Genomic DNA, 27,220 nt, shown 5'->3' with positions numbered 1-27,220 from the left:
CAAATAGTTTCTTCCATCCTGCAAGTTGTCTTTTTTTACTTTCTTGACAACATTCTTTAAGTTTTTAATTTCTTTATGGACAGCCCTGGTGGCCCAGTGGTTCAGCGCCGCCTTCAGCCCAGGGCGTGATCCTGGAGACCCGGGATCGAGTCCCGTGTCAGGCTCCCTGCATGGAGCCTGCTTCTCCCTCTGCCTGTGTCTCTGCCTCTCTCTCTCTCTCTCTCTGTCTCTGTCTCTCATGAATAAATAATAAAATCTTTTTTTAAAATAAAAGTTTTTAATTTTTTAAAACATTTTACTTTTAAGTCACCTCTACACACAATGTAGAGGCACTTGAACTTACAACCCTGAGATCAAGAATCACATGCTCCACCAAATCAAGCCAGCCAGGCACCCCCAAAAGCTTTTAATTTTGATGAAGTCCAATTAGTTTTTTTCCTTTGCTGTTCATAGTTTGATGTCATATCTCTTTTTTTAAAGATTTTATTTATTTATTCATGAGAGGCACAGAGAGAGAGGCAGAGACACAGGCAGAGGAAGAAGCAGGCTCCATGCAGGGAGCCCGATGTGGGACTCGATCCTGGGTCTCCAGGATCACGCCCTGGGCTGAAGGCGGTGCTAAACTACTGAGCCACCTGGGCTGCCCTTGATGTCATATCTAAGATCCCACTGACAAGTCTGAGGTCATAAAGATTTATCCCTACATTTCCTTGTATGAAGTTTATGGCTTTAGCTCTTATATTTAGGTCATTGATCCCTCCCTTTACTTATTTATTTATTTATTTATTTCCCCTCACAGTTACATTTATTCACACCACAGAGGACATATCTACAAGTGTATGGCGGGGCTCCATGTTCCCGGGTAAGAGAGCGTGCTGAGATTTACAGCCAAACTGACGTTCCATCTGATATGTACTCTGAGCTGGCCATGAACTGGCGCAGGACTCGAAGCTTTCAAAGCTTTACTTCTTTTATCAGCACTCCTGATTTTATAAATGATGATGCTTATTAACCCCATTCCTAACTAAATCTCATGGTAAGCTTGGGTATAGTAGGGCTTCATGGGGATCCAAACATTTTTAACAAGGTTTTGAAGCATCTCAGTGCAAGACCCCCAGCTCAGGCTGCTGTGACACCCACTACCAATGACTTGGAAGGGTCACCCTGTGTCTTTATATTTAAACTGGGTTTCTTGTAGACAGCGTATAATTAAGCCTTCAGTTTTTTGTTTTAAATTTGCTGTCAGTCTCTGTCTTTTAAAGATTTGTATTTTTATTAAAGATTTATGCATTTGAGAGAGAACATTCCAGTGTCAGGAGGGGCAGAGGGAGAGCAAAATAACTCTCAAGCCGGCTCCCCAACTGAGCACAGAGTCTGATTCAGGGTTTGATCCCAAGACCCCAACATCATGACCCTAGCTGAAACCAAGAGTTGGATGCTCAACTGACTGAGTCACCCAGCATCCCAGTCTGTCTTTAATTGTCGTATTTAGACCACTAACACTTAAAGTGATTACTGATATAGTTGGATTAATATCTACCATATTTGTTATCTGTTTTCTATTCATTACACTGTTCTTCTTTTTTTTAAATTTTTTTTGTGTTTTTTTTTTTTTTGTTGTTGTTCTTTTTAAAAATCTCTTCCCTTTTTGGCCATATGGCTTACACTGAGCATTTTTTTAATGATTTATTTTTTTCTTCTTATCAATTATACTTCTCTTAAAAATTATTTTAGTGTTTGCCCTAGAGTTGCAGTATACATTTACAATAAATCTAAGTTTATTTTCAAATAACTATACCATTTAATAAGGTACCTCATAATAGTATTCTCAATTTTTCCTTTCCTTCTGTAACATCATTGCTGTCATTCATTTCATTATCTTTAAGCTATAATCACCCAATATATTGTGTCTATACATTGCTATTATTATTTAAATTTTTATTTTTATTTTTTTAAAGATTTTATTTATTTGAGGGAGAGAGAGAGAGAGAGCGAGCGAGCAAGCATGAATAGGGGTTGGAGTAGAGGGAGAAGGAGAAGCAAGCTCCCAGCTGCTTGAGCTGACTGAGCCTGATGTAGGGCTCAATCCAAGGATCCTGGGATCATGACCTGAGCCGCAGGCAGATGCTTAACCAACTGAGCCACTCAAGCCCTAAATTTTTTAAACAGATTTTTAAGATATTTATTTATTTATTTTTAGAGAGGGATGGAGGGAAGGAGGCAGAGAGAGTGAAAATAAGAATCTTAAGCAGGTTCATGTCCAGCATGGAGCCAGAAGTGTGGCTCATATCTCACAACCCTGAGATCATGACCTGTGCCAAAATCAAGAGTTTGATGCTTAAGTGATTGAGTCACCTAGGCATCCCTAAGATTTTATTTTATTTTTAAAGATTTATTTATTTATTCATGAGAGACACAGAGAGAGAGAGAGAGAGAGAGAGAGACATAGGCAGAGGGACAAGCAGGCTCCCCTCAGGGATCCTGATGTGGGACTTGATCCTGGATCCCGGGATCATGCCCTGAGCTGAAGGCAGATGCTCAACCGCTGAGGTGTCCAGGTGTCCCCTTAAGATTTTATTTTTAAGTAGTCTCTATACCCAATATGGGGCTCAAACTTACAGACCAGAGATCAAGAGTCACATGCTCTATCAGCTGAGCCAGCCAGGCACCCCTGCTATTATTATTTTAAACAAGTAGTTATCTATTAGCTCAACTAAGAATTTAAAATACCCAAAGGTTTTATTTTACCTTCATTTATTTCTTCTCTAATACTCTTCCCTTCTTTTTTTTTTAAATTCTTTTTTTAAAATTTTTATTTATTTATGATAGTCACAGAGAGAGAGAGAGAGAGGCAGAGACATAGGCAAAGGGAGAAGCAGGCTCCATGCAGTGAGCCCGATGCGGGACTCGATCCCGGGTCTCCAGGATCATACCCTGGGCTGCAGGCAGTGCTAAACCGCTGCGCCACAGGGGCTGCCCAATTTTCCTGAAGGACTTTTCGCAAAGCAAGTTACTGGCAAAAGATTCCCTCAGTTTTTGTCTGAGAAAGTCTTTATTTCTCCTTTACTTTTGGAGGGTAATTTATTTGGATACTGAATTCTAGGTTGGTGGTTTTTTCTTTTCAATACCTTATATATATTTCACTTCACTCTCTCTTGCATGCATAGTTTGTGTACTGGTGTAATTCCTATCTTTATTTCTCTATAGGTAAGGTGGTTTTGTTCTCTGGCTTCTTTCAGGATTTCTCTGTCTTTGGTTTCCTGCAGTTTGAATAGGATATGTTTAGAAGAAACTTTTTTGGTGTTCATACTTCTTGGTCTTCTTGGTCTTCCTGGATCTGTGTTCTGGTGTCTGTCACTAATTTTGGAAAATTCTCTGCCATTACTACTTCAAATATTTCTTCTGTTCCTTTCTTTCTTCTCCTTCTGGTAGTCCCATCATGTATATGCTAGATATCTTTTTTAATTGTCCCACAGTTCTCAGTATTCTATTCTAGGTACCCTCATCCCACCATTCTTTTTTTCTCTTTGTATTTCAATTTAAGGAGTTTCTATTGACAGTTATAATTTAAACATTTGGAAATATTCATATGGTTCAATGTTGAAAAGATACAAAAGATAAATAACTAAAAATTCTTTCTCCCCCCTCACCCCTGACCCTCATTCACCCACTTCTAACCCTATATGCAATCAATAGTATGGGTTTTTAAAAATTTCCTTCCAGGGGATCCCTGGGTGGCTCGGCAGTTTAGCGCCTGCCTTTGGCCCAGGGCGCGATCCTAGAGTCCCGGGATCGAGTCCCGCGTCAGGCTCCCGGCATGGAGCCTGCTTCTCCCTCCTCCTGTGTCTCTGCTTCTCTCTCTCTCTCTCTCTCTCTCTCTCATGAATAAATAAATAAATCTTTAAAAAAATAAAATTTCCTTCTAGGATATTTGATGGATATAAGAAAATACATTATCTAGTTCCACTCCTTAAAAAAGCCCTCATAAACAGTAGCCTAGTATACAAAGATTCACATGTTATTTTTCCCCCCACATATCAACATATCTTGGAGATTCTTCCACATTAGCACATAAAGAGCTCCTTTTCTTTTAAATGGCTGCACAGTATTCCATTTATGGATGTACAGATCCACAACTCCTTATTCAAAACCCTTGGTGTTTTGGAATTCAGCACTTTTTTAACAGAAAGATAATTTATGCACACATTATACATAATCCTTGCAGTAGGCTTAGGGCAAGACCCCATAATTAAATACACTGTGAATAAAAAAATATTCACACTAGTTGGGATGAAGAGCAAAATCAGTTTTGTTATTCATCACTACAGCTGTAAACTGAGAAATGAAATGGTGTGATACAGATCACAAATACTTCGTATTCTTTATTTCTAAGAAAATATTCAATAAAATATTTTGTAAAACCAAACTAAATATCTCTATATATACATGCAACAAATATTTGCTACATTTCATTTCTTGAGGATCTAGGTCAAAAGGTTTCATCAAGTTTGTTATTATTGTTACCAAGGATCAGAATTAGATATTTAATGATGGGCCAGGAATGGAATTCTTTAATGATAAAGCAACACTACAATAGATGACCTTTAAAAATCTAGGGTAATGTATCTTATTAATATGGTTTTCTAGATAGTCAGTTTCTTTAATTAAGTAAGCAGCCACAACCTCGTCACTGATAAATGCATATTTTATTCAAGGTCAATTAAATGCTCATGCATTTCCCCTGTACTACCTATGGAGATTTTTTCCCATCTTTGTATCTCACCACTGTCATCACTACTAGTCTCATGCTTACTTAACATGAAACCAATGTTAACACTGCTGTAGCAATTTTTCTATCTTGCAAGGAATGTACAATAAATACTTTTATTCAGAATTTTTTGATATCAGATTGCTCTACCTCAGTGCTTCTACAACCGTAGTGATCATAAAGTCATCTTGAGAATTTGTTTAAATATATATTCTTGAGCTACACCCACGGAGATTCTTTCAGGGGGTCTGGAAATTTGCATTTCTAACAAGCCTCCAGGTGATGCTGATGCTGCTTGTCCACTGACCACACTTTGAGTAGCAAGATTCTGACTTATTTAGACTTCCAATGAATAAAGTTTTAGTGTAAGTAATACAACTATATATATCGTCTCATTAATGTCACAAAATCCTTCCAAGTCTTTATCTACAGGTTTACTTTCAAACATTATTGTAAGCCAAAGTCTCTGCCAAATCAATCATTCTGAGCACCAGCAACTGTGTAAATGGCATCATTATGGCTTGATCAAGCTTCTGCAATAACTTTTTATTTTTTTTTTAAATTTTTATTTATTTATGATAGTCACAGAGAGAGAGAGAGGCAGAGACACAGGCAGAGGGAGAAGCAGGCTCCATGCACCGGGAGCCTGACGTGGGATTCGATCCCGGGTCTCCAGGATCGTGCCCTGGGCCAAAGGCAGGCGCCAAACCACTGCGCCACCCAGGGATCCCTGCAATAACTTTTTAAAGAAGTCTTGGAAATTAACTGCTGCTAAGCATAGAGTATGAAAAAAGTATTTATATTTGCTCCTCATTGGGAGTGAAATTTCTTGGTCATAAGTTCAGGAGGGGTATGTGTGGAATGGTAGCAGTCCAGGAATAGTATATGGTTTTCTTCCAGTCCAGGTTCTGTGCAACAAGTTCATATCATTGGTACAGAGTATTGAGTCAGTTAGAAAAATCTCTTACTTATGCTTTTTTTTGTTTACACCCTAAAAAATAAATTGTGAACAACTTTTGAAACATCTTGGATATTGGCTGTTTCTAACTTTACCTGTCTGGTGCATTGACATATCCTGGGACTTTCAAGCTGTGCTTAAAACCTTTTGCTTATTAATCATTATTAGTTTTTTTAAAAAAAGAATACAGGCTAGAACAGAACTGTTTCATCAGCATTGTATACATGTTTGATACTAAGGTTTTCATTAAAAGTTATCTTAACAGGGGACCCCTGGGTGGCTCAGCAGTTTAGCGCTGCCTTCGGCCCAGGGCGTGATTCTGGAGACCCAGGATTGAGTCCCATATCAGGCTCCCTTGCATGGAGCCTGCTTCTCCCTCTGCCTGTGTCTCTGCCTCTCTCTGTGTATCTCATAAATAAATAAAAATCTTTAATAAAAAATTATATTAACAAATTTATCAAAATAATTTTTACTTCATGATAAATAGAAGCTTCTTCATCATAGATATTAAGATATTTTATACCATGATGCTTCCTAAATTTCTGCAGCCAGTCCTGATATTTTATACTCACCTTAAATATGTTCAGTCCTTCATGACATATTCTAGCTTTTTTCATGACCAAAAATCAGTCAGTGGCATAGTCACACTGCTTCATTGTTCAATCTATTCAATCATGGTCATGTCAACATCTTCATTTTTTGCCCTCTGAAAAATATTCTGTTCTTCATTAGGTCTGGGTATGTTGTCCTGGTAAAACTTCAACACTTTGTCTATTTTTTTAAGTCACATGTTGTGTTAATTCCCAAACCCTATTCTTTGGTAATATGCCTCACAGACATACCTAATCAAGCTTCTACACTAACTCTGTTTTCTGTGCTACTAAAAATGATAGATGCTTTCATTTCTTATCTTCAATTTTCTGGACATTTTTACAGGACAATTGAACTCAAGTGGACAAAATGACAACACAAAGAAGGCAATACAGTATCAGTGAACAGCAAAGATGTATGTGACTAAGAGTGTTGAACAACTAATGCCTAATGTCAGCAGAGGTCAGGTTTTGCTGTGAAACTTACAAAAAGTTTGGATTTTCACAGCTTTTCAAATTCCATGTAAGAGATTTTGGACATAATATATTTTTATTTTTATTTTATTTTTATTTTTTTATTTTTTTATTTTTATTTATTTATGATAGTCACACACACAGAGAGAGAGAGAGGCAGAGACATAGGCAGAGGGAGAAGCAGGCTCCATGCACCAGGAGCCCGACATGGGACTTGATCCCGGGTCTCCAGGATCGCACCCTGGGCCAAAGGCAGGCGCTAAACCTCTGCGCCACCCAGGGTTCCCGACATAATATATTTTTAATCTGTCTCCTATTGATGAATACCTAGAGTGTTTAAAATATTTTAAAATTACAAACAATGTTGGACTGAATAACCTAGTACAAACATCATTTCACATTTGGGCACAAATATATTTTTAAGATAAAATACTAGAAATGAAACTTCTGGGTCAAAGGAAATATGCACTGTAATTTTCCTAGCTATGCCAAACTACCCTCCACAAAGGATTACCAATCTATACTCCTACTCCATCCATACCTTTATAAACACAATGTTTTAGCAAAATGTTTTCTTTTAAAAAAATGTTTTCTTTTATTATTTATTTTGAAATAATTTCAAATTTACAGAAATATTTCAAGAATAGTAGAGTGATCTTTTCTTAATGTTGAAGCATTCAAAGTAAGTATGTGACTTGATGCCCCATCACTCCTTAATACTGTAGTCTACACTTTTGGCAAACAAGGAAACTGTTCTACATACTCACTATACAACCATCAAAGTAAGGAAATTAATCTTGATATATTATTATCATCTACTACAGATTCTATTCAAGTTTCACCAATTGTTCCAATAATGTACCTTATAGCAAACATATTTTATACAAGATCATATGTTGTATTTAATTTGTCCTGCCTCTTTAGTCTTCATCATTTTGGAAAAATTCCTCCGTCTTCCCTGGACATTCATGACCTTGACACTTTGCAGATTAAACTAGTTATTTTGTAAGTATATCTTTCAATCTGGGTATGCCTGGTGTTTCCTGAAGTTCTTATAGCTTCCTAAGTGGTGATATATAATTTTGACTTGACTCATTTCTGATGGTCTTAAACTGTGATTATTTGATTAAAACGATGTCTGCCAAGTTTCTCTATTGTAAAGTTACATACTATCCCTTTATGATTGACAAGTATTTTGTGGAAAGATACTTTGAGTCAATGTAAATATCCCTCATCAAATGTTCATCCACTAGTTTTAGTATCCATTGGTGTTTTCTGGGCTGAATTAAATATTATTATATGGTCAACTCCAAAGTTGTTTCCTTGTGACCCTTAGTAATCCCTTCTTCCTTTTCACCATAGCTTGCCCCAGCTCCCATTCCCAGGAGACTACTGATCTTCTTTCTGTCACTATAGTGTGCATTTTCCAGAATTTTATATAAATGGAATAACACAATATGCAGTTTTCATTTGGTCTGACTTCTTTCACTTAGCAATAATTATTTTGAGATTCATCCATGTTGTAGTGTGTATCACTAGTTCATTCCTTTTCATAACTGAGTAGTATTCCACTGTATGGTTAAAATCACACTTTTTTTTTGTCCTTTCACTTATGGATGGATATTTGGATTGTTTCCAGTTGTTGGATATTAAAAACAAAGCTGCTATGAACATTCATGTTGAAGAATTCATACAGATTACTTTAGAGTACTACCTAGGAGTGCAATGCAGATTGTATTTATAGGTATCCATTTAACTTTTTAAAAAATTATAAAATGTTTTTTCAAAGTGGTCTTGCCACTTATGTTCCTACCTGTAGTGTCTGAAAACTCCACTTGCTCCACATCCTTGCCAGTCCTTGTAGCTTTTTAAATTTAACCTTTTTCTTATTGTGATTTTACTGTATTTACCTAAGAACTAACAATATTGAACATTTTTTTCATGTGTTTATTTTCCATCAGAATATCTTCTTTGGTGGAGTTATCTCTTCATATCTTTGCTCATTTAAAAAAAAGAGTTCTTCTTCTTCTTATTGAGTTTTGAGAACTCTTTACATATTCTGGATGCTAATCCTTTAGAAGATAATGTGATTTGCAAATATTTCTCCCAGTCTGTGGCTTGTCTTCATTTTTTAAAACATTTATTTATTCATAACAGAGAGAGAGAGAGAGAGAGAGAGAGGCAGAGACACAGGCAGAGGAAGAAGCAGGCTCCATGCAGGGAGCCTGATGTGGGACTCGATCCCAGGTCTCCAGGATCAGGCCCTGGGCTGAAGGCGGTGCTAAACCACTGAGCCACCCAGGCTGCCCTTGTCTTCATTTCTTTTTTTTTTTTTTAAAGCTTTATTTTTTTTGTTTTATATTTTTTTTAATTTTTTTTTTTAAATTTTTATTTATTTATGATAGTCACAGAGAGAGAGAGAGAGGCAGAGACACAGGCAGAGGGAGAAGCAGGCTCCATGCGCCGGGAGCCCGACGTGGGATTCGATCCTGGGTCTCCAGGATCGCGCCCTGGGCCAAAGGAAGGCGCCAAACCGCTGCGCCACCCAGGGATCCCTTGTCTTCATTTCAATAGAGACTTCATAAAGCAAAAGTTATTAATTTTGGTAAGTCCAATTTACCAACTTTTTCTTTTAAAAAGGGTTGTGCTTTTATTGTTGTATCCCCAAAATCTTTGCTTAACAAAAAATAAAAATTATTTTTCCAATGTTTTCTTCTAAAAGTCGTATAGTTTTGGTTTTTACATCTAAAAGCTTGATGTAAAACTTCTTGATCCATTATAAGACAATTTTTGTATCTATTGTAACATTTGTTGAGAAGACTATCCTTTTTTCTCAATGGAATTGGCTTTGCTGTTTATTAAAATAAACTGACCAAATATGCATGAGTCTAATTTGGGACTATTCTTTCTCACTGATTTGTCTATCTTAATACAAATAATTCCACATTGAATATTATGCTTTATAATAAGTCTTGAAATCAGATAGTGTTAGGTTTGCTACTTTTTCTCCTTCTGCAAAATTGTTTTTGGCTACTCTAGGTCCTCTGAATTTTCATACAAATTTTAGAATCAGATAATATCTATCTCAAAGGCTTTTTGGAATTTTGATTGGAATTGCATTGAATCTATACATCACTTTGTAGAAAATCAACATTTAATAATATTGAGTCTTCTAATCTATAGGTGCAGTATGTCTTTCCATTTATTTTATTTTTTTGTCTTTCCATTATTTAGGTCTTCTTTCATTTCTCTCTGTTTTGTGATTTTCATTGTATAAGTTTTGAACACTTTTTGTTGAGTTTATTCTCAAGTATTTCATATTTTCTTATACTATTATAATAGTATTGAATATTTTTAAAATTTCAATTTCTAATTGTTCATTGCTGGTACACTGATTTCTGTATACCGATTTTGTATCCTGCAACTTTGCTAAACTCATTATTAATTTTATTAGCTTCTTGTAAATTTCATAGGATTTCCTACATAGATGAGCATGTCATCTGAGAATAGACAGTTTTACTTCCTTTTTTTTTTTTTTTTTTTAAATTTTATTTATTTATGATAGGCACACAGTGAGAGAGAGAGAGGCAGAGACACAGCAGAGGGAGAAGCAGGCTCCATGCACTGGGAGCCTGACGTGGGATTCGATCCTGGGTCTCCAGGATCGCGCCCTGGGCCAAAGGCAGGCGCTAAACCGCTGCGCCACACAGGGATCCCAGTTTTACTTCCTTTTTAAGATTTTATTTTTAAGGGGGATCCCTGGGTGGCTCAGCGGTTTAGTGCTTGCCTTCGGCCCAGGGAGTGACCCTGGAGTCCCGGGATCGAGTCCCATGTCAGGCTTCCTGCATGGAGCCTGGTTCTCCCTCTACCTGTGTCTCTGCCTCTCTCTCTCTCTCTCATGAATAAATAAATATAATCTTAAAAAAAAAAAGATTTTATTTTTAAGTAATCTCTACATCCAGTGTGGGGCTTGAATTCACACCCTGAGATCAAGAATCATATGCTCCACCAACCAAGCCAGCTAGGCATCGCTACTTCTTCCTTCCTAATTTGGATATCTTTTATTATTTTTTTTTTATTGTTTTATTCTAACAGAACCACCAGTATGATGCTGAATGAAGAGCTGAAGGCAAACATCTTTGCCTTGTTCCCGATGTTAGAAAGAAAGGATTCAATCTTTTACTATTAAATATAAGAGTAGCTGTATCTTAGATATCCTTTATCAAGTTGAGGAAGTTTATTTCTTTTCCTAGTTTGTTAAGAGTTTTTAATGTTCTTATTAGGAATTCATGTTAGATTTTATTAAATGTTTTCTCTGGATTATTAAAATGATGAAATAACCCATGCGTTTTCTCTTTTATTCTATTAGTATGGTGAATCACAGTGATTGATTTTTGAGTGTTAAACTAACCTTACATTTGGCATAAACCCTACTTTGTCATGTTTTATCTTTTTAACATATACTATTGGATCAAATCTGTTAACATTTTAATTAAGAAATTTTGCATCTATGCTCATAAGAATATTAGTTTATAGTGGCTTTTTAATTTTTATTTATTTTTAAAATATTTTATTTATTTATTCATGAGAGACACAGAGAGAGAGAGAAGCAGAGACCTAGGCAGAGGGAGAAGCAGGCTCCAAGCAGGGAGCCTGATGTGGGACTCGATCTCGGATACCAGGATCCCACCCTGAGCCAAAGGCAGACACTCAGTTGCTGAGCCACCCAAGTGTCCCTGTAGTGTGCTTTTTTTTTTTTAAGATTTTTATTTATTTATTTATTTATTTATTTATTTATTTATTTATTTATTATTTATTTATTTATTTATTTATTTATTTATTTATTTATTTATTCATGACAGAGCGAGAGGGAGAGAGAGGCAGAGGGAGAGAGAGGCAGAGGGAGAAGCAGGCTCCGTGCAGGGAGCCCGATGTGGGACTCGATTTCGGGTCTCCACGATCACACCCAAGGCCGAAGGTGGTGCCAAACCGCTGGGCCTCCGGGGCTGCCCTGTTTTGTTTTGTTTTAAGATTTATTTATTTATTTATGATAGACATAGAGAGAGAGGCAGAGACACAGGAGGAGGGAGAAGCAGGCTCCACGCCAGGAGCCCAACATGGGACTCGATCCCAGGACTCCAGGATCGCACCCTGGGCCAAAGGCAGGCGCTAAACTGTTGAGCCACCGAGGGATCCCGTGTTTTTCTTTTTTTTTTTATCTTTTTAAATAATGATTTTTGACTGGTTTTATTATCAGAGTAATGTTGGCTTCATAGATCAAGCTGGGAAATATTTCCTCCTTTCCAATTTTCTGGAAGAGTTTGTATAGAATTGTTACACGTTTTCCTTAAATATTTGGTAGAAGTTACCAGTGAAGCCATGTAGGCCTGGATTTTTCTTTGTGGAAAGGTTTTTAACTACAAATTCAATTTTTTGATGTTCATTTTTTTTTAAAGATTTTATTTATCCATTCAAGAGAAACACAGAGAGAAGCAGAGACATAGGCAGAGGGAGAAGCAGGCTCCCTGCGGGGAGCCCAATGTGGGATTCAATCCGAGGACCCCTGGATCAGGACCTGAGCTAAAGGCAGACGCTCCATCACTGAGCCACCCAGGAGCCCTCTGATGTTCATTTCTATTTATTATTTTTATTGTGATAAAATATACATAAAATTCACCATTCTATTTAAACATACAATTCAATGACATTAAATTCATTTCACAATGCTATGCAGCTATGGCCACTATACATTTCCAGAACTTTTCATAATCCCAAACAGAAACTCTATGGTTCATTAAATAATAACTAACTTCCTCAGGCTCAGTATTCTACTTTCTTTTCTTTTTTTTTTTTTTTTTTAATTTCTCCTCTATGTTGCTTTCTGCCTCTTTGAATTTATATTAACTGCAGCCACTTTACTCTGCCAGCTTAAGCTTACTCTTTAGTAGGGTTGCACTTTTTCCTTTTATGATTAAGAAGTGCTTTGTAGAGAGATACGTTGAGACTACATAAATATCCCTTTCCTAATAAAATGTTTGCCCGTTAGTTTAGCATTTATTGATGTTTCTTTCCTGTGGCCATTCTACGTACCTCATATAAGCAGAATCATAGAATATTTATCCTTTTGTTTGTTTTATTTTTAGCATGTTTTTAAGGCCCATCCATGTTGTAGCAGGTATCAGAACTGCATTCTTTTTTATAGCTAAATTAATAATCCACTGAATGCATAGATCACATTTTATCTGTTTATCTATTGAAAGATACATTTCCAATTTTTTGCTATTGTGAATAATCCTGTTATCAACATTGATGTAACAAGTATCGGAGTCCAAGATTTTTTTTTTTTTTTAAATTTTTTTTAATTTTTATTTATTTATGATAGTCACAGAGAGAGAGAGAGAGAGGCAGAGACACAGGCAGAGGGAGAAGCAGGCTCCATGCACCGGGAGCCCGACGTGGGATTCGATCCTGGGTCTCCAGAATCGCGCCCTGGGCCAAAGGCAGGCGCCAAACCGCTGCGCCACCCAGGGATCCCCCCAAGATTTTTTTTTTAAGATTATTTATTTATTTATTTATTTGGAGAGAGAGACTATAAGCAGGAGGAGCAGGAGAAGGAGAAGCAGACTCCCACTGAATAGGGAACCTGATGAGGGGCTAGATCCCAGGCGCTTAACACACGGAGTCAGTTGCCCCATGAATCCAAGTTTTTAATTCTTTTGGGTATATTCCGAACTCATCCTTATTTATTCTTGAATGAGTTTTGGTAGTTTGTATTTTTCAAGGAATTAGACCACCCTGTTTATATTATTTAATTTATTTACAAAATTGTTCACAAAATTCCTTTGTTATAATTTTTATGTCTTTAGAATTTGTTGTGATATCACCTTTCTCATTCTTGGGATTGGTGATTTTCATCTTTCTTTTTTTCTTCATCAATCTGGAAAGAGATTTCAATTTTTTCTTTTCAAACAAACAGGGTTTGGTTTCATGGATTTTATCTACTGTTTTTCTACATTCTATTTATTGATTTATGCTATGATTTTTATCATTTCCTTTCCTCTGCTTACTTTTAGTTTCATTTGATCTTCTTTTACTGGTTTCTGATTAAGGTGGGAACTCAGATCACTGATTTGAAACCATTCTTCTTCTCAGATATAGGCATTTAGTGCAAAAATTTCCTTCTATGTAAAGCTTTAGACGTATTCCAAAAGCTTTGATATGCTTTTCTTTCATTTTCCTTCAGTTTAAATATATTCTAATCCTCTTTTTCCCCCCTTTGTCTAGTGAGTTATGTGGAAGTGTGTCATTTAATTCCCCCAAATTTGGTGGATCTTCCAGTTATCTTTTTATTGTTGATTTTTAATTCAATTGAGGTTGTCTGAAAAAGTTTATTTCACCTTTTTTTTAAAAGACTTTATTTATTTATTTATTAATGGGGGGGGGGGCGGCGGCAGAGACACAGGCAGAGGGAGAAGCAGGCCCCATTCAGGGAGCCCAATGCGGGACTCGATCCTGGGACTCCAGGATCATGCCCCGAGCCGAAGGCAGATGCCCAACCGCTGAGCCACTCAGGCGTCCCTCACCTTTGTTTTTGAAAGATATTTTAAAATTCTAGGTTGACAGTTTATGAAAAGTACTGAAGAATTTTCTCTACTTTTTTTCTGGTTTATACTGCTTCTGGTGAGAAACCTACTATCATATTTAATCTTCTGTAATTTTGTATATAATATGTGTTTTTTCTCTTTTTTACTCTTTTAAGTAACATTTTCTCTTTTAAGACTGGTTTTAAACAACTTGATTATGATGTGCTTTGGTACGGTTTTCTTCGTGTTTCTAGTGCTCGAGGTTAACTGAACATCTTGGATGTGTAGTCATCCTATACTGCTGGGAATCTGATACTCCATGCCATGCCACTAACACCCTCTTCCCAAGCCCCTACATGGATGCCTATTGTCAAATTTATTGATTTTTGCCTATAAGATTGGTGAAAAATGTTATCTCAGGGTAATTTTAATTTGTATTTTTCAAGGGAGTTCAGATATTTAATTGTTCAAAAGTTACTTATCTTCTGTGAACTGATCATATTCGTTGTTCAATTTTTGTGTTGGTGTATTCATCATTTTCACATTGATTTATCTGTATCTTTTACCTTTTCCATAAATACCTTTTCCATATATTTTAGGGGCAATAAGATATAACATAAAATTAATTTTAATAAAAAATACCTTAAAATATCTAGTTTTCTGGTATCAGAAAAATGCTCATAATTCATGCTAGCTAGTATTTCATTATAGCTTCTTAGGGGCTTATTTTCATTCTTTTTGTGGTGAAACCTATCTAGCTAATAGGGAAGTATGTGAGTTTGAAAACCTGAGAGTCACTCTGGGTTGCCTCTTCTGGAAATATCACAAACTTTCATATCTGTAAAGAGATTTACAGCTCTAAGTCATGACTTCACTGGACTTCCAGTGGCCCTGGAGAGGCTGATAGGATCACTGACAATGAATCCCATTTTATAGATTTTGAACCTGAGGCTTGCAAAGATGAAGTGACTGTTTCATATGGAAGGTTAGATTTAGAAATTACCTTAAAGATGATTTCATTTTATGTACTAAGCAACCCACAATTAGTGACAAAAGCAAAATTCTGCCTTGGGCCTGGGTGCTCATTTTAATGAGAGCAGTCAAAGTGAGGATCCCTATCACTCTAAGTAGTCAAGAATAGCTTTTCTTCTTCAGGAGACTGCAGACCAAGCCCCTAGCAGGCCATGACTGGGCCAACATAGTGGGGGTGCTGGAGCCTAAGGTCTATCTATGCTCACCTTTGGCAGCAGTCAGCATGGTGGAGGCCAGTTCACATTGCTGTGATTCCAAGTGTCCAAGCGTGAACCAGCGAGGGTAACGGCTGGGCACCACAGACACCATATGGTGAGGGTGAGAAGTGTCGCCTGTAGAAGTTGAGTTTTCTAGAACAGGTAACCTAGAAGACCCAGGGAGAGTCATCAGCCACCATCCAGACTCCTGACATTGAGCCACCTTAGAGAAGTTTGCTCTTTGCTGGGGAGGAACTGGGCAGGAAAGGATTAACTAAGAACTTTAAAGGCTGTTTTTTTATTTGTTTGTTTTTTTTAATGTAGGCTCCATACTCAGGATGGAGCCCAACACAGGGCTTGAATTGATGACCCTGAGATCAAGATCTGAGCTGAGATCAAGAGTTGGACACCTAACTGACTAAGCCACCCAGGCACTCTGAGCTTTAAGGGTTTTAAAACCTAGAGTACTATATTGTATGTAAGGTGAGTGCCTTGGCACTTGCAGAACTCAAGCTGAATACTCCTTACTGCAAATAGATTTGAAAGGCATTCAAAAGCCCTATGATTACTTTTTAAAGTATAAGAAATATATGCCAAGGAAGCCTTAGCAATCCCCTTCTGGTTGAAGTGAAGAACTCTCTTAGCCTTCTGATCTAACTAAAATTCTTCTTCTGTATAGTCTGCTGCATCCTAGAGGTCTACCTGCCTGATCCAAAGACCCCATTCTATTTTTTTGGAAACTGGATGCCTATAGCTCATTGTTCTCAAGTCCTGGTATAGAAATAATTATTTTTATTTCCTCCAGATGCATCTGGTGACTTATGCCTGGGAACCATGACTCATTTGAACTACAGAAGGGCTCAAACCTATTCTCAAGCTGCCTATTGGGCCCCAGAACAAAGATACTCAGGTCTTGGGTGCTCCATATCTATTAAAAACCCAGGGGCTTCCTCAGATGACCCACCAAGAATACAACCAGGGAGCCAAGTGAGTTACCAGCAAGGTATTCCAGATAGGAATCCTCGATCAGTATGAATATGCCTGAGCATATTAGGGTAGGCTTGATCCAATATTGTCAGGTCTAATAGAACAGACAAAGACGGAAAGAGAAGAAAGTGAGATAAAGAAAAAGAGCAAGGGAGACTTGCTTTGATGGAGGCAACTGGCCTGGGAAAGGGCTACCTACCTCATGGCACGTAAGGCTAGCTTATAGGACAGGTCTGGATCATGAGGCAGCAGAGCTGAGAACAAATACTTGGCAAAGGTATGCATGGGAACACTCTCTCGGTGAATGACTTCTCCTAGACCACTGAAGGGGCCTCCTGCAGGAAGAACATAGGACAGCCAGTTATTTATCTACATGCTTCTATTTGCCAAGCTGGACTTAAACTGTAGGATCCTGCACATGTTTGCTAGCCAGGGGAACTTGAACTACACTTTAATGTAAAAAACGATTCTGTACAGTGCTCTGTTAGAGAAGGGAACCCAGAGTTACAGGCCTAAGGTGCTGTGACAAAAGCCCTTCTCTACTTACCTTCCAGTAGTAAGATGCACTGTTTCTGCAGTGTTTGTACTAGCTCATCATCCAGCTGCAGCTCCTGAAGTCGACTCAGGAGCTGCTCCTCATTACGGCACACCTTGTCCTGTGCGTAGAGGCCTTCAGGCATCACCCTCTGTTGACCCATCCCCATCAGAGCAACTTCCAGGGCCAATGACAGGTAGGACTCATGGCTGTTTGGGCAGCCTGTAGCCACAGGTACATGCTGGTACACAGGGGGTCTGCTTTCATTCATATCTGAGGGCAACAGGGGACCAGATTCTTTAGGTCAGCTCTGTGGATTCTTGTACTCCTCTCTCCCTCCCACTTTGGAAATACAGTTAGGTCAGCAGATATCACAGGGAAGCTGAGTCAGAACCTCAGAGCAGTAAGGAAAATATCCTGAAAAAAGATTATACAGAGCCACAAAGATTTCTAATTCTTTCCCAATATGTGAACTGGCTAGACCAGTTAGGGAAGAAGTAGATCTTATATTAATCTTTTGCTAACACATTATCTAATACCATACTTATCTGGTTTTATGTCTGTTTCCCTAAAGTATGAGCACCTTGCCGTATGCATCTCCAGGGCCTGGTATATGAAAGAAGCTAAGTGTACGTCATTGGTGAATAAATTCCAAGTGCGATCTCAGGTTTTCAAGATGTAAGTGTCACTGTGCAGATGAAACAGACCAAAGGTGATGACTTCCTTTCAGGGGATTAGAGGGACAATAAGGGCAGCTCTAGCTTAGACTGGGGCCACCCCTTGTATCTCTACCCAGAGAAATCCAAATCCATCCAGTTAAGCTATTACTTCTGTAACATTTGCAACTTCTATGTTATTATTACTTTATATGTTCCACCTCTGGGCTCAGAGTTTCAGAAAAAGAGCACAGGTTTTAAGTATTACAGGAGTTTAAAGTCTTGGTTTCTTTTCTTTCCCCTCTACTCATCTGGTAATTATTTATGGAAGACTATTAAAGGAAAGGTATTGCATTTAAGTGCTGGGATCACAAAATAAGTAAGTTATAATTTCTACTTTCAAGGAGCTGAAGTCTAGTAAGATAATTACTTATAAATAAATTGTAATGCAGTGGGCTAAATACTCTAATAGATGTAGGTATATAATATGGTGGTGGCAAAAGGAGAGAAGAGCCAATTCTGTCTCTAGTCCTTGCTACATTCAGACTACTAAGTCTCTTCCCTTCTAGTTCTCATTGGTAAAATTAGAATATAACCATCATGAGGAAGAAAGTTCAAAGGACACATGAGAGTCTTATGCAATTGCAAGGGTTACACACACTCTTCTTGTTGGAAGTTCTCTTCCACTTCAAGACTGCTCTGATACTTGGCCTCTGCCTCCTGAAATCCCTGTTGCTCCTCTTATTCCCTTTGGATCATACTTTTCAGGCATTCATAGTATGGAAGTAAGAGGAGCAAAGGAAGGCTGGCAAGGTAAAATGGACAGGGCCAGTTCACAGGGTGGCAAAGAGATGAAGCCTAAGGAAACCTCTAAGGTGAGGTTGGATAAGAGGAAAAAGGCTTCAGTAAATGTAGAACAGAGTCTGGTAGGGAAGGGAGGCCAGACTAGGCCAAGGCCAGTTCTAGTTCTCCTCAGGCTGACCCCTATACCTGACACTTCCAGATAGCCATCATCATTCAGACGGCAGGCCTCAGTCAAAGTGAGAAACAGGCAGCCAATGGGATCCAGGGGGTGGCCCACCCAGCCTTCCAGGTTTGTGATGGTTGTGGTTCCTCTCTGTAACAGTTCTGGAAATAAACGGATCCAGATTTTAGAAAATGATAAAGTCACATTTCTCTCTGTCCCTGCCTGGGTCTCCTCACTAGTCTCTTTTAGGCATTGGCCTTGCAACTTAAAAATCTTCCCGGATTGTCTTGCCTTGGATTCATAGGACTGGTCACAAGCTTATTAGCCAGCTATACGGTCTTGAGGTCTGCATTTAGGCTTCTTGCTGGCAACACATATATGTAAATATAGTTTTACAGTTTAAAGAGAGTTTTCTTTTTTTTTTTTTTTTAAAGAGAGTTTTCTTATGCAAGAACTTAGTGGGCCTTCCAGCTGCCTGTGAGGGAGGCAGACCAGCATTATTATTCCCATTTTGCAGATTAAAAAAACCCCTTAGGCTCACTTTTCTACCACTCAGCAGGTAGAAAAGCCTGAAATTCCCTAGCCCCTGCCACTCCATGAAACTTAATGAAAATTAAATAGTACGCCATATAGCCCCTAAATATTCCCATCAGATTCTCATCAGCCCCAGTCTAAAGAGTTAAGATGGCTCCTTATCACTAACCTTTCTTCTGATGCTTGTAGATTTCCAGCTGCCGTTGCTGCTGCAACCTCAGAGTATTGATAATGGCCACTGTGAGTCTGAGGGCCTCTTTTGGATAACCATGGGAACGCAGGGCATCAACCCGTGCACAGGCTGTAGGCACGTGTTCTAGCAGATGAGGAGAAAATATTTTGGTTGGGTTTGATTTTCCAACCAGGAAAATTCATGCTTGACAAAGGGAGTTTGTGTTGGCTCAGTTCCTAAAATTCAACTGACATCTACTGTGAACCAAGACCTATGTTTTATCTTTAAAGAATATAGAGTTGAGGGACGCCTTGGTGGTTGAGTGTCTGCCTTTGGCTCAGGTTGTGATCCTGGGGTCCTGGGATCAAGTCCTGCATCAGGTTCACTGCAGGGAACCTGCTTATCCTTCTGTCTCTCTCTTTGTGTCTCTCATGAATAAATAAAATATTAAAAAAAAAGAATATAGAGTTGAATAAGTCACAGGCACTACCTTCAAAGAGCTACCATGTAGCCTTCATAGAATGGTATGATATAGAAAGGAAGACACAACTATGACAATAAAATGTAGTACCTCTTTGTGAACTTGTACTATGGGAACCCAGTAGAGGTAGTAACTAACTGCCTAAAGAGAAAGGCCTCATTCATTTATTAATCCTACATTTCCTGAGAACCTATTATATGCCAGCTAGTTTGCCAGGCAAAGGAAGTACAAAGGTGAATAAGATGGTCACTTTCCTCAAAGACCTCACAAATGATATATAAACAGATTATTATAAAACAGTTAAAAATGAATGACATGACATAATATATACAGAGAGAAAATATTTGGGCTACACTTTGTAGAACTAGCAAGATTTTATTTTCTTTTCTTTTATTTATTTTATTTTATTTTTATTTTTTTAATAATAAATTTATTTTTATTGGTGTTCAATTTGCCCTAGCAAGATTTTAAATAGGTGGACAAACAGGGAAAGGCATTCCTAGCAAAACAACATAAGCAAAGATAACATATAAATAAAGGCATATAAATAAACATATAAAAAATATTCTATACAGCATCTTCTGTATGGCAAATAGTTCTGTGTAGAGTTAGGTTATGTGACTAGAGACAACCTGGAAATGTAGAGTCTGGGATGCCATTATAAGGAGATTGGATTTAACTTAGGATAATGGAGGACCTGGACGCCTGGGTGGCTCAGCAGTTGAGTGTCTGCCTTCAGCTCAGGGCGTGATCCTGTGGTCCGGGATCGAGTCCCATGCTGGGCTCCTTGTGGGGAGCCTGCTTCTCCCTCTTTCTATGTCTCTGCCTCCCTCTGTCTCTCATGAATGAATAAATAAAAAAAAAATCTTAAAAAAAAAAAGGATAATGGAGGAGCATCAAAGGCTTATAAATGGGCAAGTGATTATAATGAGATTATTGGTTCATTTTGTGATTTTTTTAAATTTTAAATTTAAATAGGCTCCATGCCTAGCACAGAGCCTAGTGCAGGGCTCAAACTTGTGACCCTGAGATCAAGAACTGAACTGAGATCAAGAGTTGAATGCTTAACTGACTGAGCCACGTAGGTGCCCCCATTTTGTGATTTATTTTAAAGATAACATTAATCATCATAGAAATAATTGCAGAAAATTTGAAAATACAGATAAGCAAAATATAAAATAAAAATCAGAGGTAACCATTATTTCCAGTTTTGTGTATATATATGCATATGTATGTGTGTATACATATATGTATAATATATGTGTGTGTGTGTATATATATACATTATATATATATGTATACACATGGGATGGTATGATTATTTTTTAAAGATTTATTTATTTGAGAGAGAGAGAGAGAGAAAACATGAACAAGGGTAGGGGGGATCCCTGGGTGGCGCAGCGGTTTGGCGCCTGCCTTTGGCCCAGGGCGCGATCCTGGAGACCCGGGATCGAATCCCACATCGGGCTCCCGGTGCATGGAGCCTGCTTCTCCCTCTGCCTGTGTCTCTGCCTCTCTCTCTCTCTCTGTGACTATCATAAATAAATAAAAATTAAAAAAAAAAAAATGAACAAGGGTAGGGGTAGGCAGAAGGAGAGGGAGAGAGACAGAAGGAGAGGGAGAGAAATAGACTCCCCTCTGAGCATGAAGCCCAACTTGAGGCTTGATCTCACCACCCTGAGATCATGACCTGAGCCAAAAAATCAAGAGTCCAACTTAACCAACTGACCCACCCAGGTGCACCCATGGGATGATATTATAATTATTGTTTTGTAACTGGATTTTTCCATTGAGAAACATATTGTAAAATTTTTCTGTATCATTAAATATACCTCTATAACATTAAAAATGACGATATATCATTCCTCTGAATATATGTATATTATCCATTGACTCAATTAATCCACTATTGTTAGACATTTAGATTATTTCCAATTTTTCTCATCTGTACATTATTTACATCCATGCTCTAATAAACCCCCTAGCTTTACATATATTCTTAACTATAGCTCAGGATAAATTCCTAGATGTAGAATTCCTGGATCAAAGGGTATGAATATATTTTAATAGCTTTTGATAAGTATTATTGAAATATCCTTCAGATAGGCATTTACATTTCTGCCAGTAGTAAATGAGGGTAAGTATCTCCATGTAACCTTTCCCACACCATGAACTAATTATTTTTACTTTAAAAATCTCTGACCATCTGACAATCAAAAAATCGTAATTCAGTGTTGTTTTGATTTTCAGTTTTGTTTACTGATGAGGTGTATATTTTCATACGCTTGTTAGATTTATGTTTTAGATGTGTTATATCAGAGAAGAAAAAAGGTGACCAAAGGAGACTTCAGGTAGTGGCCCACAGCGAGTGGGGCCAAGGCTATCAAGAGAGAGATAGGGCATATGCATATTCAGCAAGATCTTGAGAAAGACAGACAAATGGGGTGAAGGATGGAGGTAGGGAATTGGGAGAAGATATAAAAATGTATATGTCGCTGTTGTAAGACTCAGAAAATGAGTATTTTTTAAAAGTGTCTGTTTTGGAATGGGAATCCTGTGATAAAGTCAAGAAGAGATCTGTTCCTTTATGATGAAGGAAGGAAGGAAAGGTGTAAGGGAAGAAAAGAAGACAGCTTGGTGACAAATACATTAATGCCCTAAGCTACTAGCACAGAGTAACTTAAGTTTCAAAATTAGTGCTTTTTTAGCAAAATATATTAATTTCAGAGATTATACTGTTGCTCAGCAACTGCTGACTAAGGGACTATGAACTGATGTTTAATGGTTTTATTAGTACTCTTTGAGATTATTAACTCCTTACCCCTCCTAAAACTCAGGAAACAGAATACAAATTTCTCTGGTTGAGGGCATTATACCTCAGCTAAGTACACATGCAAATGGCTGAGGCCTCACATAAGTACTCTGAGTCCCTAGTTAAGGTCCTAAAAGATCTGTCCAAATTGTAGTTGTGTTGCCAGCACCTATGCAGTTCTGGCCTGGCATGAGGTAAGACTGGGCTCTGAAATTCTTAGAGTAGAGGAGAGGTACACTTACCAAGCCACAGCGGCTGGCCTTGGGAATTAAACAGTAGTCTCTCGCTTTCCTGCTGACAGGCAGGAGCTGTATATATATCGCTGCTTATTATTCGCTGTAAGTGGCTGTCCTGCCAATGTAATTCACGGCCCTCGATGGCTCTAGTGAACACTGTTCGTCTTGGTCGGGATAAGGAGTCTGGGAAAAGAAAGATATGCAGCAGTTCAATGACAGGTAATCTGAAACTCTAACTCTTACGTCTTCTTCAGAGTAGGAGGATGGGAAGGATAGTATGTGGTCAGTGAGAGCAGACACTCTGTCATCTGTCTGGGTGTTTGTTGTGCTACCTCTATTGGATAGCCCTTAATGTGTCTGTGCCATCTGTGAGAAGAACCTTTCTACAGAGACCTATGGTTGCCTTTCTACTTCTACAGGAGACCAATTTCTCCTAGGACTGAGAGCCACATAAAAGAGAAGAATGACAGTGGTGCTCAGCTGCTCAATTATGAGGATACAAACTGCTTCTACAGAAGTCAGAGGAAGAGAGAAGCAGCTAGGTAATTTCTCCGGCCAATCCATAACCTGTCTCATTTACAGCATGACCCTTATCAGACTAAGGACTTCCATGTAATTGATATTAAAAGCTGAAAGAAAGCAGAAGCCCTGTGTATTCTGGTCTCTTTATTATGCTGATAGCTATAGCTTACCGTCTTGTTCTCTAATATGCAAAATTGATGCTGACAAAAGACTAATTAACATGGACTCTTACCATGTCATTTCTCTTCAGGAAAAGGGCTGCAAGGAAACCAAAACAGTTTAGAGAAAGAATGCTCAATTCTTAAGGGTGGAGTGCAGAAAGACCAAATGAAAGATACCTTATCATAAACTGTGGAGATAGAAGGACTCATAGAAATTACATTTAAGGAAAAATTTAAAAACCCATAAAGGATTATTTAACTGACTCTCTGCCAGATTAAGGGCAACTGGAACTATTTTGGGATCAAGGGATAAAGTACCCTTGATACCTTATCAGATGTTTCCAGAGATGCCCAAATGAGGTGTACATCCACTGAGCCTATGCAAAAAAACTGGGAGGGAAAGCCAGAGGATTCAGAATGAAGATGAAAGAAATGAACATATTCATTCATTAAGCAAAAGTCCTTAGAATATGGACATCTCTTCAGAATGTGATACATTCCATAAAGTATGGGTTTAGATGATTAAATTAGAATAGCATGACAAGACCTACTGAAATAGCTTGAAATAATATTGTTATTTCAGTAGATATTGTCATGCTATTCTCCTTCATACTGTCCCTCAGTAGCACAATGCGCCTTCTACTGGCTGCAGTCTAAACCCCTCTCTTGCTGAACTGAGACTCTACCTTGGGTCTGCTCAGCCCACAGTGGGGATTAGGTGCTCTCTCTTCCTCTCTCTCAGTCTCTCTCTCTCTCTGTATGTGTGTGTGTGTGTGTGTGTATTAAAAATTTCATTCACCTATTCGTGAATAGAGAGAGGCAGAGACATAGGCAGAGGGAGAAGCAGGCTTCCCACTGGGAGCCCGATGTGGGACACGATCCCAAGACCCCAGGATCATGACCTGAGTCAAAGGCAAAGACTCAACCACTGAGCCACCCAGGTGCCCCTAGGCTCCCAATATTCATCAAGTCTGCAAATAATGAGAGCCTACTACATGGCAGGTACTTGTATAGATGCTGAGGATATATAAAGTCTCTGCCTTCTTGGAACTTTACATTTAAATGGGCAGAGATGGCTGAATAAATATATAGTATACCAGATATATTAGATGATCATGAGTGCTACAGAAAAGACTAACGCAGAATTAGGAAGAAAGAAAGGCGGGCTGGTTTTGGGTTGGGGTTATTGTCTTATTCAGAATGGTCTCTAATAAGGCAACATTTGAACAGACTTAAAGTCTTAGAGATATTAAGGGAAGAGCATTCCAGGCAAAAGGAATAGCAAATGCTAAAATCCTGATGTGGGTACATCTTTGGAGTGTTTGAGGGTAGTGAGGAGGCCAGTGTGCTTAGAATGGAATGAGCAAGCAGAAAAATCATAGGAGATGAGGTCAGAGGGATACTAAGAAGCTAGATCATTGAGGGCCTTCCAGGCCATGAGTGAAAGATAAGAAGCCACTGAGCTGTTGAAGGTGTATGATGTGACCTGCTTCTTAAGAGGATAACTGGCAACAGTACTGAGAAAAGACCATGAGGTGGAAAGGCAGAAGCAGGAAAGAGCAATTAGGTCAGTGCAATAATTTACGAAAGATGATGGCAACTTGGCTAGTTAATAAGCAGCAGAGGTATTAAGAATATATGGATTCCAGGGGATCCCTGGGTGGCTTAGTGGTTTAGTGCCTGCTTTCAGCCCAGGGTGTGATCCTGGAGTCCCGGGATTGAGTCCCGCCTTGGGGTCCCTGCATGGAACCTGCTTCTCCCTCTGCCTGCGTCTCTGCCTCTCTCTCTCTGTGTCTCATATGAAGAAATAAATAAAATCTTTTTTTTAAAAAAAGAATATATGGATTCTGATGGACAGAAGACACGAATAGATGCCTTTCCAAAGAAGACATCCAGATGGCTAATAGATACATGAAAAAAATGTATCTCATCATCAGGGAAATACAAACCAAAACCACGATGAGATACCATCTCGTACTTGTGAATGGCTAAAAGTAATAACACAAGAAATAATAGGTGTTGGTGAGGATGCAGAGAAAGGGGAACCCCCTTGCGCTGTTGGTGGGAATATAAACTGGTGCAGCCACTCTGTAGAACAGTTTGGAGGTTTCTCCAAAAGTTAAAAATAGAGATATGCTACAAAACAGCAACTATACTACTAGATATTTACCCAAAGGATATAAAAATACAGATAGGAAGGGGTATATGCATCCTGATGTTTATATACAGCAGTACTATCAACAATAGCCAAACTATGGAGAGAGCCCAAATGTCCATTAACTGTTGAACAAATAAAGATGTGGTGTGTGTGTGTGTGTGTGTGTGTGTGTGTGTGCGTGTAATGGAATATTACTCAGCCATCAAAAAGAATGAGATCTTACCATTTGCAATGATGTAGATGGAGCTACAGTGTATTATACTAAGTGAAAAAAGTCAGAGAAAGATAAATTTCATTCATATGTGTAACTTAAGAAACAAAACATGAAGATATGGGAGGGGGAAAAAAGTAAAAAGAGAGAGGGAAACAAACCATAAAGACTTAAAGACAGAGAACAAACCGAGGAGTGATTGACGGGGGTGGGTGGGAGATGGGCTAGAAGGGTGATGAGTATTAAGGAAGGCATTTGTTGAGATGAGCACTGGGTGCTGTATGTAAGTGATAAATCACTGATTTCTACTCCTGAAACCAGATATTGCACTGAATGTTAACTAAACAAAATTTAAATAAAAATTAGGAAAAAAATATGATGGATTCTGGACATATTCTGAAGGTAAAGCCAATAGGATTTACTTACGGATTAGATCTTGAGTGAGAGAAAACAGAATCAAGAATGACTACTCCAAGGTTTTTAAGGCAGACCTGTCATACAGGGAGATAGGGAAGGCTATAGGAGGAGCAGGTTTGGGTAGGGCTTGGCAGGTAAGATATCCTACTGAAGTGCCTATTAATATCTAAGTGGAGATACTGAAAAGGTAGTTGAGCATACAAGTCTGGAGTTTGGAGGAAAAGGTCAAGGTGATATAAATTAGGGAGTAGTTAGTATACAGATGATTATCAAAACAATGCAATCACCAAAGTAGTGTATATATAGAGGGAAGTGGTTTGATGATGGAGCCTTAACATTTTAGATTAGGAAGTGGGGAGGAGACAGTAAAAGAGGCTGAGAAGGAGGAACCAATGAAGAGCAGAACTAAGAGAGTAGTGTCTTGGAAATAAGATTAAAAAAGGTTTCAAGGAGAAAGTAAACAATTGTAACAAATATTGCTAGTAGGTCAGGTAAGATTATTATTGATAATTAGCCACCAGATTTGGCCATATTTAGCATGAGTAACTCATACAAGAGCGGTTTCAGTAGTGGAAGGATGAAAGCTGACTAGAGTGAGTTTAAGGGAGAATACGAGCAGAAGCAGAGATAATAAATATATACTATTTTTTAAATTACTTTTCTTAATTCTACCACTTATTTCTACTACCTTAGAGAAACAGGGTGGTAGCTAAACAGGCATATGGGAACAACATGAGTGTGTTTTGTTTTGTGATGAGAGAGAAAGCAA

At 38.3% G+C, this 27,220-nt stretch overlaps 1 protein-coding gene and 1 pseudogene across 1 annotated transcript in view; both read right to left on the bottom strand.

Annotated features, from left to right (window-relative positions):
* ZSWIM5 (zinc finger SWIM-type containing 5) overlaps positions 1-27,220 on the bottom strand; it is a 203,391-nt gene that overhangs the window by 13,524 nt on the left and 162,647 nt on the right. Inside the window, exons 6-11 of the mRNA XM_025420308.3 lie at positions 22,989-23,165; positions 19,451-19,597; positions 18,771-18,908; positions 17,137-17,397; positions 16,789-16,924; positions 15,612-15,769 (exon numbers count right to left, since the gene is read on the bottom strand). Of these exons, the coding sequence (XP_025276093.1) occupies positions 15,612-15,769; positions 16,789-16,924; positions 17,137-17,397; positions 18,771-18,908; positions 19,451-19,597; positions 22,989-23,165 (1,017 nt within the window). The remainder of the gene's footprint in view (positions 1-15,611; positions 15,770-16,788; positions 16,925-17,136; positions 17,398-18,770; positions 18,909-19,450; positions 19,598-22,988; positions 23,166-27,220) is intronic.
* LOC125752585 (ATP synthase subunit ATP5MJ, mitochondrial-like) lies at positions 524-6,020 on the bottom strand (annotated as a pseudogene).

The sequence above is a fragment of the Canis lupus genome, chromosome 15 (assembly GCF_003254725.2).
Source record: "Canis lupus dingo isolate Sandy chromosome 15, ASM325472v2, whole genome shotgun sequence".
NCBI lineage: Eukaryota > Metazoa > Chordata > Mammalia > Carnivora > Canidae > Canis > Canis lupus.
This window is presented reverse-complemented; position numbering and strand designations above follow the sequence as displayed.